Genomic DNA, 14,158 nt, shown 5'->3' with positions numbered 1-14,158 from the left:
GAACTGGTCTAAGATAGATCTCCAAAAGCTGTATATTGCTAGGATATCCCTTCTCCCCCTCAACCTCCCCCACCTCCAGTGGAAACAGCTGAGAGCATATTCAGCATATTGCTTATCTAGGTCCTGGCCAAACTTTCCTCAGAAAAAACAGTATGGTTTGTGAAATGCAGGATGGTTCATCAAACCCAGTAGACTTCCAGGCGCTCATGACTGAGCAAAAGCTATAGCAGCCTGTGAACTACTTACCAAAGGCAGCCTCTCCTTGTTCAAGTTCTTGCTTCAGTCTGGTGTAATCATCTTTAATTCTCTCTAATTTTCGGATATTTCTGGCACTCAGAACCAACAGTTCATTGAGAAGTCCTTCCAGCCCCTCCTTCTCAGATGTTAATGATCTTATTTCTTCTGTCAGATCCTTCGCAGTACTGAAATTGCTTCCTGTATGTTTTGGGGGGGAGGGGGAAGAGGGAGGAAAGAGACAATGAAGCAGACACTTGCAACGTCAGTAGGTTACACAGCAAACAAGGGAAATTAAGCAACTATTCTTCCCAACAGCAACTGATAGACCAATTTTTTTTTTTTTTTTTTTTTTTTGGGGGGGGGGAGGTGGGCGGGATGACTGCTTTGCAAGCATCCATTAACATACTACAAAAAGAATTATATTTGTAGCACATTTAACCTTGTACACACAGAAATAGTCTTTTTTTTATTATTTATACAATTTACATTTTTGGAGAAAACCTTTTCCTAAGGTCTGCACTTCATAAAATGTCATACTGTAATTCATTGATCATTGCGGTGTGACCTGTCAGACCATTTTCTTGTTTTGGAGGACACCTCAACTCACAATACTTTTGAAATAGATGCTATCAATCTGCTAGACCCTGAAGTATTTCCTCCTTGAACGAAGCAGCACTACGCTGTTGTTCATAACAAGCACCAGAAGGTTGTTTATAAATGACACGTTGCATTTCTTAAATGGCATACACCCCATGCAAAGACCATCAGGAGATGTTCTTCTGAGAGAACATATTTAAAAGTCAAAACTCTCTACTTCTGGCTCTCCCTGAAGCATAAAGCCTCAGAGATGGGCAGAATACCTCAGTATCACCAGCTCACACTGCTCTGGAGTTTTTTAAAAATGTTTGGCTCCTTTGAACAGGGATCCAGAGTCAAAAGTTCAATTCCCAACCGGTTTACAGTGCAGCCTAGTAACATTTGCTCACTTAACCTTTCCGAAAACCGTTTTTGTAAGAACCTAGGGAGGAACTTCCCTTACTTCACAGAGAAGTCTGAAGTATAAATGCACGATGACAGTAAGATGCTCAGCTATTAAATGATTTTTAAATAGCAGTAGAGTAACTATTACAATGCTACATTTATACAGCTGTACCTGTGTCTTTTCAATGGTTCAGCTACTTGGCTGGGGAAAAAAAACAAAAACCCACTGTAATCTAAAGAATACTTGACAAAAATAATTTCCGTGTAGACTTGCCCAAGACAAAAGATCTCTAGCACAAGATCTAAACTCTAGCATCATCCTAACTTAGCAAAAATTTGGTGGTATGATCTAATAAGTAAAGGCATCTAGTAAGTAAAGGCACTTAGAAAATTTAGCCTTGAAGCAAATATTAATGTAATTTTAAAAGCACATCCAGTCACACATATGAGATGTCTCATCAGCTTCTGAAGTATGTGCAATGACTTTAGACTCCTGAAATAACTTTATAATACCACCAGCTTTATTCAGTTATAAAGGCATCCTTTGGGTTTTTTTCAGGAATATAATAAACTGTTGCTTATACACAACAGATCAATTAAAAAGTTTATTTTAGAAAACTGAGAAATAATCCAAAACATCAAATTCATGTCAGAGTATCCTAAATTGTGGCATTACATCCTTTTTACCTGGTGTCTCAAAAGTGTTAGTCACAAAGTCTTAAACGGGAATGGTTTGGCTGCTGTTCAGTTCCTTCAGGACAGGGGAGCAAGAATGGGACGCAAGTATTTACACTGGTCAGGAGATGGCAAACCACAGCCAGCTGCTGAGAGCGGATCCATTCCTCCAGAGTGTAAGAATGAAAAGTGGAAGCACTTCCAGCAAATAATTACCCTCCTGGAGGAAAGATGCTGCTGCAAACTCGAGTGGCCTTATGAGGACAGAGGTGCCAAAGGTTTGCTGCACTTTCCAAAATTTTGGAAAAGACTATCAAATAAATCAGGTTTAAAGATTGAACATTGCTAAGTATGGTAGCCTTGTTTGTTTCTGGTTTTTATTTAGTCCTAAGGCTATGGTAGTTTCAGTCAGCCCCTTTTCCTTGCTTAAAGCTGACCTTTTCTGGTTTCTTTTTAAGAGTTCAAAACTCCCCTATTTCTAATTCTCAGCTAAAACCCTGTTTGCCAGTTCTATCTTACAAAGAATTATACAATTAAATAACTACAAACATACTTTACAAATAGTAGGATGTTATGGCTTACCAGTGCATTTATTGGGAAACAACAGCACAATTTTTATCTTAATCTGTCACGTTTCCAAATGGGCAAAACACGGCAGCAAGACAAGCAAGACAAAAATCACTAGAAAAATGGCAGATATTCAGATGCTTCTAAGGCAACAAGACTTACAATTAAACAGTGCACCTTTACTTCACCTGAACTTATGCCAAGTATCAACGCACAAGAGCCTTAATAAAACATGAAGGCAAGAGATTCTTCATTAGAATCTAGAGCCTGCTCTTACATTTCAGAAGACAGCAAGGAAAAAGGTATGATATTACATATGAAAGTTTTATACATATTGAATGGATCTTAATTCCCAGAGGGGAAGTTTAAAAAAAAACCTGAGGCTATGAGGAAATGGCATCAGATAGGAAGAAAATTAACTCTATCCCAACCAAAACCAGGACAGATATATATACCCAAAAGCCAAAACTGCCTGATGCAGCTCCCCCTGACAGCAGATATGTCTGGAAGTCTACACTGAAAATTCAGAAGAGCATATACAAACTCATGCACCACAAGTGCCATCAGTGACCTCAATCACAGCAACCAAAATAACTGCTTTCTAAATGCCGTAAGAAGGTTGATTTAAAAATTAATATATAATCCCTAGCTGCCAGCATTAAAAAACATGCCCTCCTGGGGTTTTTTGTTTGTTAAGAGACAAAGTCACACTGGATGTTGTAGAAACATTCTGAAGACGTGTCATAACATTTTATTCTGCTAATATCCTGAAAATGTTAAAATTCCTCTTTTTGATGATAAAAATAATTATTTTGCCTAAGTGAACACAATAACTGTTACTCTGTCAACCACTCAGCTATGTTTTATATAGCCATACCACAGGGCGAGTTCTAGTTGGGTGACATTAGATAAATAAAGTCAGTCCTAACTCTTCCCAGGAAACTCAAAAATCACTGAAGCTAATAGGATTGCTCACTTAGAAAATCTGTAGAGAGGCAACAAAACTAAGGAATTAATAGTCTAAGACCAAAGCTGAGCTTCTGGTCTAAACCAAGACATGAGACAGGGATTCTATGAAGGGGACTGAAGGGCAAAATGCCACTTTTCCCATCCTTCCGCCTGTCTTGCAGTGATGCTTACTAAGTGATGTGCAGTTTTAGCCGCTGCACACATGTTCATATAAACACACTGGGCACAAACTGGCACACCAAATGGGGAAACCCACAAGTTCAGAAAACAGTTTATAAACATCCAAGGCTAGAAAGTCTGTTGCTCTATCAGAATCTTTATTCCATTTCAACTTGAATAAATACGTGGAATCAACAGTGCTTAGATAAAATGGGGGGGGAGGGGCAGAATAACCATGTGAAGTAAAGTTGGGATTATAATAAAATCTGAAATCATTTCACATGAACTTGTGCGATCTGATTATACTTCTACAAGTACAGCACTGGGAAGTCGTATTTTCACTTTCCAGCTAATTCAAAGTATCCAGTGCTCCGAACAGGTTGAATAACTGTTTAGTGCAGTACACTGTCATAAGGAGCTGAGTATGTACACTTAACTTTGAGGGGCTGAACCTTACCGTTATCTCAAAAGACAGCAACAAAAACCCAGTTTAAACTTCCTCCTTAATCTTGCCCTCTGGGGCTCTCTCCTCACATACATCCTTCATCCCCCGCTCTCTACAGATAGTGACATCAGGTAAGCTCCAACACCTTGATGTGAAGGCCAAAAATACCAGCCAAATCAAGCAAAACAACCCAAATTGGAAAATAAAAAAAAATTGTCCCCAGGCACAAAGTAGTTATATAATTGCTTTTACTCACTGTAAACATAAATAGTATATTTACCTTCTTTTCTTCTCTTCCCAAAATTTTACTTGTATGGCTATATACAACAGCTAAATAGTGCTCTGCATAATCAAGTATATTTTCTCTATACGTAATTACATGCCATAAACTCATGTCCATTTTAACACCTCATTGTCAGATTTTACCATATTGGGCAGATTGTTGCCCATTTAGTAGCCTCAAACTAACATATCATTTTGATACCATTTGCCAGCAACAAATTGACTAAAAACACGGTTTGAAATCTGTCCCGTTTTGTAAAAAACAACAAATGTGTTATTATTTAAGCTTTATTAAGTATTTCCCCTTCAAAACTACAAGGCAAAATTAATGGCCTGCAACTTTTTTAGTCCCACTTTTTCTCATATTTATGCCAGAAACTACATATGCTCATAGTTTCCATTATTCATACTTGAAGCAGAGAGGTACGTCCCATCCTCACTGAAACTATTTTCATTGTAGTTTGTATACAAAAATCACTTTTGTGTATTTTTGTGTAACAGTAAAGCATACATACTGGACATTGGCTTGAATGTAGGAAAGAACAGACTGGTCATTATCATTTTCTATAAGCTAATTCTTCATAGACTAACACTACCTTTACTAATACATAAGAAAGTGAAAATTTACATTTTAGCTTAGGGCATTTGCCACCGTGGTATTTATCAACAGTGCTGGAATTCAAAGCTGAAAATCCTCCACCCTATGATCAATGAGAATACAATCTGATTCCAACACCAGAAAAGAAATTGAAGAAAATAAGTATCATTCAGCTGCTCACAAAGAAAAAAGAAAAAGCTAAAAAAATGACAGAAATGTAAGATTTTGGAAGCACTGCCAGTGTGTTTGCACCTCCGAAAAAAACAAATAGCGAATGAGGGACAGTCTACCATCTCCTGAAACATTTTACAGAATTCCAGCATATTTAAATCACAATTACTGTTTTTAAGCAGTAACACATGCCAACACTTTTATGAAGCATAACGCAACTGGAATGATTGATGCAATCCTGAAAGGTAAAGTAAGAAAATCCATCTAGAAGCAAGTGAGAGACCCCACAGACATACATTTGGAGGAGGAATTCTCTGCCACAGAAAGCCTCTTGTACCCGGAGTGAATCAGTTGCCATAGAGCAACCCAGGAATCACAAAAAAAAAAGGGGGGGGGAGGGCAAAAAACCCCAACAACCATAAAAATTTAAATCAGTAATAACAACTCAAAGGCTCAAGTGAAAATATCAATGACAAAAGGCACAAAAACCCCGAAGAAAAAGGCAGAGGTTTGGAAGATGGCAATTCAGCAATACTGAGACACAACCTGTTCCAAGGAGCCGTAGCTACTGGTGACTGCCGGGCCACCAGATGCTCTCAAGTGCCTACAGTGAGGGTGACAAGTATAGCCCAGGAGCACGTTAGTCCCAGCATTCTACTATGTGCGTTAGCCAATAAATGGTTGCTGCAAGTCATGTATAATTCTCCTTCAACATGGTAAAGGATGCCCAACTGAACGTGACTCCAAGGCTCAAGAGTCACCCAATAGCACAGACACGTGTGCACACAGGCTTCGCTACACAATCGCTTCCCTACACAATCATGTCCCCCTCCCTCATAGCTCCCACTCACCTTATGTCTTTCAATATCTGGTTCTTTTACATCTCCCCTCTCTCCTGCCTTTGCCTCGACTCACTACCGCTAACAGTGGAGAGGAAGGGACATGCTGAGAGCAGGGAAACAGCCCAGACCTGATCTCCACGATCTTGAGGGCTGCATGAAATCATCAACCCCCTTTTTACCAACCAGGCCAGGAAAGAAAACCAGAGAAGGATCAGGGAGAGAAATATTCATGCCACCTAGGTTTAGGCACCAAAAGTGCATGCACTGAGGTTCAGAGGTTTGTCACCTTGGCTCCCTGGACAGTCAGTGGAAAGAGGGACATCACTGCCCCCTTCCACAGACTGCACAGGGGTTTTCTCGCGTCCCCTCCAGACCACGGCACAGCCTTTCCGTGAGGCGAGAGTGCCTTCCCTTTACAGCTCTCCCCATCTAACATTTCTCCTTTGACCACAAAACCCCGGAAAAGGAACTGCCAAAGAGATTACTCGACCTTCTCGCCCGCTCCAAGGATAGCAGCTTAGGTAACAGGAGAGAAGAAAAGTTGTTACATGACTGACTGACTTCTGCCACAGAAGCAATGAGTTTCTGCTGTCTGGTCACATATCATGCTGGAACTTCAGCTACAACAAATTACCCTGGAAGTTCACTGAAAGCCAGTAACATCCAGCAGTCTCATTTGGAAATGAGATAAAAAGACAAACAGCATAGCTGTCTGAGGTCTGCATGACTGTTTGAGAGTTGGTTTGGGGGGCTCACTGGCATTATTTTTTAAATGAGTTAATAGGCTTGTCAAAAAGTACATCACTTGCACCAATACCCGGTGGCAAATTTTACTTCATGGAGTGTGAAGTGACTGTTGTGGGAAGACATGCCAATACACAGCATTGTAACGCTGGAGCCTGACGCTGCGATACAGGCATGAAGAAGAATTAATCTCAATATGCCTCTGAGCCATCAACCCAGACCGCTGCTAGAAGCAAGAATCAAAGTGGGGAATCAGCTATGTCATCTGTCAAGACAGAGACCTCTATCAGACTCCAATTCATCAAAAAAACTAAGCCTGCATGAGAAGGCACAAAGAGGCATTGGTATTTTTGCCTGTAAGACTAGCCAAGTTCTCCAACTGTTACCAAACAACAGTTCTCAGAAACAGGAAAGATAAAAAAACAGGAGCACCATTGCCTTCCAACGAAGGACAAACTAAGAGCTGCATGTAGCATGTCTGGGGAAGGTCTCAACATCATGTCGAGAGCTTTAAGCCCATACATATTTCTGCATGAAATGACAGAATACAGCACAGGCATGAAAACAAGACATCCACGTTACCAAAACACACAGCTGTATGGCTGAAAATGCCCTTCAGCCTGCACTGACATCTTCCAGCCTGACTGCTCTGTCCCCTCTCTGACATACTCATTCCCAACAGGAATACGCTTAGCACCAAAGCTAGAAGGCTGGGGGCTTTTTTGTTACAGTTGCTTTCCGAGCCATGCAGAATTTGCCGTAAATGAGCAGAGAGCAGGCAAAGAGGCAACAGTCCTAGCATTAAGTTTTGTGAAAATATGGTATCTAGTATTTGTGTGATGCTATTTATAAGCTACACTGACATAAGGAAAAAATCCTTTTCGTTATTCTGCTGCAAATCATCCCACACAGTATTTCCAAGCAGCTCCCACTTGCAGGTATTTAATGAAATAGAGATAGTGCTAATTATAGGATGATGACACACAATCTCTTACTGGTATAGACAGTTTTTAAGATCAGATTTTTTTTTTTTTAACGACTTACAAGTCACCTCATTCTAATGTCTATGTTTGGATCTAACTTGTATTTGCGAAGACATAAGGAAAGTTAATGACATGCATCTCGGATAACTACATAATGAATTCAGTATTTCATTCACGTCTGCTTAACTCCCTGCTAGCCACTTTCTGGCTATCCAGTCCCACACTACTACGCATTCTCAAGAGGAAAAAAAATTCACAGAGTCTATGAAGACATTGTAAAATATATCAAACAAGCTCTTTTATTCAAATATAGGAAACAGACGAAACGCTGACTAAAAATTCATTTTAGTTTACATCCTCCCTCCTATTCCCAAATTATTTTCTCACTAAGGAAAAATGAGAAACATACCATTTCTCACATATGATTTGCCCTCCTGCAAAACATCCCAAAGTAGGAAAATAAATTTTAATATTTCTACAGTTACATTCACACTTGCTTACATATTGTCCTGTTTGAATTTTCTTACTGGCTTGTGATTACTTCGTCTGCAATTTATTCCCCCCAAAAATTTCATGCTAAATAGACACACAATGCTAGCAGAAAGAACAGAGTATCATGTACTGCCATGTTTTTCCCATAACTGATGACAAATTTTTTATAAGCATGTTAAGAGCTACTGTAAGAAGCAACTGTTATAACAATCACATGCAGATTTCTAAGCACTGACATTAAGGTGTTTTGTTTTAATAAAAAACCCGACTAGATACTAAACCATAAGATTTCATCAATAAGTATTTACAAATGTGGATGTCAACAGTAACATCTCATGCAATCAGGAGTACTTGTTAGCTATAATTAGCTAAAGCTACTGACTTAAAAACCGTGAACAATATAATAAGATTCTACTAATTATGTTTGGAGAAAAATTCTGGACTAGCATCTCAGGAGTATTAACTGCAAGTTATTTATCACAACAGGTGAATACCAATCAGAAGTAAGGGAGTTGTTGATATAAAGGATCCGAATTGTAACTTGCTAGAAATACCTCTTGAACATTTAAGTATGGGCTGCTTTTTTTTTTTTTTTTAATATGAACTCTCACTTGGATTTAATTAATCTACTGTATTTACTCTACAGCCTTGAATAATCCAAAGATTCACAAACCTTCTTTCTTTCTCCTTCCAAATGTAATTTTACACTTCTTCCAAGGACAAAATAATATGGAGGACAGATGTTTACATATGTAGCATCGTCTCATGTCTTTACAGTATCATTTATTATACAGTCTTAAAATCCAAGGTATTGTATTGACATGACTAATAGAACTGTTATGCTTACATTGCATTTATTGTGGTATTTTCCTCTCAAAACAAGATTGGCTATATTCTTACATTTTCTGGTGCAAATACAACAGTACTGTAAATCAATGTGTTTGGAATAGAAAGTACAGTTCACGTAGAAGATGAATGTTGTCTGAAGCTATCAAAGTAGCCATTAAAGGCTGAGCTATATATCATGCTTTCCAAGTCATCACATCATTAAGCCATCACATGTAAGCTCTGAAAACTAATGTATCACTTAATAACTATATTCTTAAGCTCATCTAACTTAACTTTTGGGATACATGAATCCAGGTGTGTGCAACTGCACTCAGTCACCTTTTTGCTTTGACACTGTTCCAAAATCACTTAACTCTGACTGCTTCCTCAAGGAAAATGCTACGTTAAACAAAAACGATCCAACATCTGTTTAGAGAAAAACAGTTGTTCTCAGTATCCATTAGTACTGTTGTTTGAGAAAATTGTTTGAATAAATGATCTAACTGCTACGGTAAAAAAGTAGAAGTAACAGACATTTATCCCTGCCTGATGCTTCCAGACTAAATGAAAACCTCTAACTATGACCACCAAACTTTATTATTACTGCATATTTATATATATATGCTATAATTCCCTCTGAATTTCATGCTATTCCAAGGCTGTCCTTAAATAATTGCATATTACCCAATTGAAGATTCTCCCCTTCTAACGATTTAATATAACCAGGCTGTTCATTAACATTCTGTTAGCTGCCTGACAGTTCAGGGGATATGTGCATACAGTATATTGCTTAAATCTTAACCAGTATTTAAAAGGTTAAGACCTACTTCTTAACTATGCCTTATTTAAGAGGTGTCATTCATTTATGCTTAACACAGGAATACACAGAAACTGAATAATTCAGCCTTCTCTATATTATACACTGCTCACTGTTTTCACCTTGTTAAGTTAAAAAAAAAAGCTATTTTTATCTCTTCCTTCCTCTTTCCTCCCTCTTCTGTGTTTACGAAATCTTTTCTTCCTGACTTGCTTCTCTGCTAGCTACAATTCAGTCTGCACCCTGTCTTTTCTGATTTTATCACTTCATGCTCTAAGACTAAAATATTTCCATTATATTATACACTGCTCACTGTTTTCACCTTGTTAAGTTAAAAAAAAAAGCTATTTTTATCTCTTCCTTCCTCTTTCCTCCCTCTTCTGTGTTTACGAAATCTTTTCTTCCTGACTTGCTTCTCTGCTAGCTACAATTCAGTCTGCACCCTGTCTTTTCTGATTTTATCACTTCATGCTCTAAGACTAAAATATTTCCATTTTTTTCAGATTTTTTTTTTTTTTTTTTTTACTTTCAGGTCTTCAGACAGCTAATTTTTTTTATTCCTATATTTCCCCTCTATCCTCTGCATACTACTCTGTATTTAACATAAACAAGTGCCATCACATCAACTAAATGTATCCATATATTACAATGAGGTAAAGAAATTACAGTATCCACTGTCACCAAATTACCTTTCGTCCTTGATTTTCAACCAGCTCCCTCCAGAATTTTGCCTTAGTAACAACTTAGGATTGTACCATTCACAGTCATTAAAATTCCCTGAAGTAAGAGTTTTTCCAGAGTAAGAATAAGAAAAGAAACACTGCTTCTTATCAGTACTAATAAATAGCACCGACACTTCTTAAAAAGCATAGAAAGGCAACCATAGTTGCAGTACTCTGAAAACAGTTTATAGAAACATCAGCATTAAATTGTCTTTTCAATTCATTCCTGAAACAAGCAACCTCTTTTAAGAGCTAACAAGTATAAAATATTGTTATGAATGTTTTGGAAATCATCCTCAAGTCATCATTTACTCTCTCAGTGTCAGACGGAGATACATCTTTTCTGGCCAACTGCTTCCTGCTGGCAGCATGAAGCAGTTGCACATCCAGTTTATGGGCTATTTTGTTCTCAAGAAAGTCATAAAATGGCTGGGGAAAACTTTGACCCCGTTTCTGAAAGCGAGAAAATTACCTACATTCAAACAGCCCACGGGCAGAAAAGGGTGACTGCTCAGCTTACCCCTATTTCTCTGTGTCCACCTGCGAGAGAGGGTTTCCATTTCAAAAAGGTGTTACGAGAAGCAAGGAAATTGAGCATGCTTAGCACCAGTACAAGTTCTGGTCCTTAATTTCCTTTACAATTTTGCTCAAGCCTGATGTTACCCACTTCTGGCAAACCAACCATGTGACACTGCACAAGGTTTCATTTTAAAATAATTCGTGTGTGCCGGTACTAGATTCTTGTATCTAATTGAGAAGATAAATCACCAACAGATAGCTACAACACATTGCCTTGACGTGTATAAAAACCCTCTAGCTCTTCTTTACTTGGTGTAACACTGGAAAATTCCTTGTACCCAAGTCAACATTCCCTCCTATGCAGCTTCCTCTCTGAGGCAGGTGTCTAGCAAAGAGACACCCACTTACACATCTGCAAACAATTTGCTGAATTAGAAAACCCACCTCTTCAAACTTATGTAACAGAACTGTGCTTTGCCTTTTTTCCTTAGTGAACAGTGCAGTAATCCCAAGTAAGTGGCATGTAAAGCTGTTATGTATCAGACTCTAATCACATTTCAATGTTTTACTGGTTGTAAATAACATGCACAAGTGCTCCAAGGACCAAATTGCTCTTTTGCTGCCAACATTAGTTGTTTAATGATCTGAACTGCAGAAGCTGCCAATTATTGTATTCCATTTTCAAGTGTCATTTAAAGCCACACTTGTAATTATTATACCTTTGCTATAAATTTAAGCTCTTAGCTAGAGAGCTCTAGGCATATAACTTGTAAGGTCCAGGAACAGCTATTGATAATTATTTATCAATTTCACCTATGGAAAAAATACCATGTTCTTTGCATGTTTACTGCCTACCACACAGCATCCGCTTCGCCAGTAGTTCCCAGCTGTGGAGAGGGGCCTGAAGTACCTTACACAAGGCATGGCACAGCCCAGTTCTACCAGACTTGCCATGACTTCAAGGGATCTGGACAAGTGTACATCAATGACTTTACCTACGAAGTCTCGGCTATGAAAAGGTCAACAACTGCTCTAACACACCACTCATCAATGTTAGTCCTTCTCGTCACTTAAAACTTACCTGAAACAGCTAGCATTTTGGCTTCAAGTAGAGCTGGTAGTTGAGTCTCAATATCACTCACTTTCCTCCTCAAAGTACTGCAGAGTTTCTGACTTGTACAAACCTAGATTAAGGCAGACAGCCATCATATATAATTCATTCATGTAAAAGTATAAGGCAATTTAAACAGGGCTTCAAATGTTCTTGGTTTACAGACATGACATAACATCCTACAGCAAGGTGAAGCAGCTTAATAAAAAGTGATGTCTTTACAGAAATACCCAAAATGAATCAAAATTTCCAGGCTTTGCTGCACATTCTATTATAAAAATAGGGAACAGTATTAGCATTAGCTACCTGCATGAGAAAGGACATGTTTCACTACTAGATACTGAGGCTGCATGTAGAAGAAAGGCCATCTTTCAAATTCTGTACAATTTCAGCGTTAACAGTGATGCCTGGAGTGGAGCGTAAATAAGCCAACATTTGGAGTTTAAGATATCATAACACAGAATGTACAGTGATTTTTATACAAAATATACTGTGCTGCACATCTTAACTGAAAAAAGGCAAAGCAGCCATCATTAGTTCTCTGCACAGGCAATAAATAAGGTTATACCAGCACAACACTGTACTTTGTTTCACAATCAGGAGACACAACTGACTGGGATTCAGGTTTCTGACTTCTCCTCTCTCTCTTTTTTATCTTTTTAACTGGAAGTTCCTTCAGCAATGAATCAGGACTGGTATTAAAAACAGAGAGAGACAGGAGAAAAAATGAAAGGAAGTTCAACTGTTTCTGTACTTTACATTTAAGTGTACGTTACCACCTCAGAAGGACCTTATACAGCATACGCAATTCATACAACTCCCACATATTCAAAAATGCTGGTTCTTACTCCATATTGCATCATTTGTGACGGAAAGCAAAATGAACAAACAGAAAAATCCCTCATCAAGCTAAGGCAAATCTCTCGTTCTGAAGGCAGACATCAAAAACTTGCTTAAAATTGTAGTTGACACTCAAGTAAACATTGCATTCATTGGAACCAAGGGTAAAGCAATAGTCAAGAGAGGCATAGGCCAGTTGTGAAGAGATGAGATGTGAAATGAAATCTCCAGAGGAAAGTTTCCCTGCCCTCCTTGACTTCCCCCCCCTCAAAAACAAGTGTATATACCACGCTTATTAACAGAAGCACAGCTATCACTTCACTTCTTAAGAGCAAAAGCCTTACAGCTTGTCCTGGTTTTGGCTGGGTTAATCTTCTTCTGAGTAGCTGGTACAGTGCTGTGTTTTGGATTTAGGATGAGAATGATGTTGATAACACACCGATGGTTTAGTTGTTGCTAAGCAGTGCTTACACTAGTCGAGGACTTTTCAGCTTCTCATGCCCCGCCAGCGAGAAGCTGGGAGGGGGCACAGCCAGGACAGCTGACCCCAACTGGCCAAAGGGACATTCCATACCATGTGACGTCATGCTCAGTATATGAACTAGGGGAAAGCTGGGCATCAGTCAGCGGGTGGTGAGCAATTGCATTGTGCGTCACTTATTTTTTATATTATTTTATCATTATTATTATTTTCCCTTCCTTTTCTGTCCTATTAAACTGCTTTTATCTCAACCCACGCATTTTAATTTTTTTTCCCCGATTCTCTCCCCCATCCTACTGGGGCAGGGAGGGTGGGGAGTGAGCGAATGGCTGTGTGGTGTTTAGCTGCCTGCCGGGTTAAACCGCGGCACAGCTCTAATGGCTTATCTGTTTGTACAATTAAAGTATAATAATTCAGATATTACACTAACTGTAAATCCTTTTTAATGGATAATACCCTCTTGCTTTAGCTGAGAGCATCTGTTAACCATAAATGGGTCATATTTTCTTCTCGAGTCAACAGTAACAGTTACTGCTTGGAGGATAGTTTTATCTAAAGACTTCAGAGTCTTCCTACTAATTTAAAAACACATATATCTCATCACTTCTGCACCTATTATAATTTTTCAATTCCCAGATATTTCACTTTGTTTCAGTACTCCCTTCTAAAGTGACTTGCCTACCAATTCACTTAAA

General features: G+C 38.6%; 1 protein-coding gene across 1 annotated transcript in view; it reads right to left on the bottom strand.

Moving 5' to 3' along the window:
- DISC1 (disrupted in schizophrenia 1) overlaps positions 1-14,158 on the bottom strand; it is a 204,052-nt gene that overhangs the window by 114,162 nt on the left and 75,732 nt on the right. The window contains exons 8-9 of the mRNA XM_009281786.2: positions 12,113-12,215; positions 247-435 (exon numbers count right to left, since the gene is read on the bottom strand). Coding sequence (XP_009280061.2) covers positions 247-435; positions 12,113-12,215 — 292 coding nt within the window. The remainder of the gene's footprint in view (positions 1-246; positions 436-12,112; positions 12,216-14,158) is intronic.

This window comes from Aptenodytes forsteri, unplaced genomic scaffold (assembly GCF_000699145.1).
Source record: "Aptenodytes forsteri isolate BGI_AS27 unplaced genomic scaffold, ASM69914v1 Scaffold132, whole genome shotgun sequence".
In the NCBI taxonomy this organism is placed as follows: domain Eukaryota; kingdom Metazoa; phylum Chordata; class Aves; order Sphenisciformes; family Spheniscidae; genus Aptenodytes; species Aptenodytes forsteri.
Note: the sequence above shows the minus strand (reverse complement) of the source record. Positions and strands in the feature narration are given on the sequence as shown.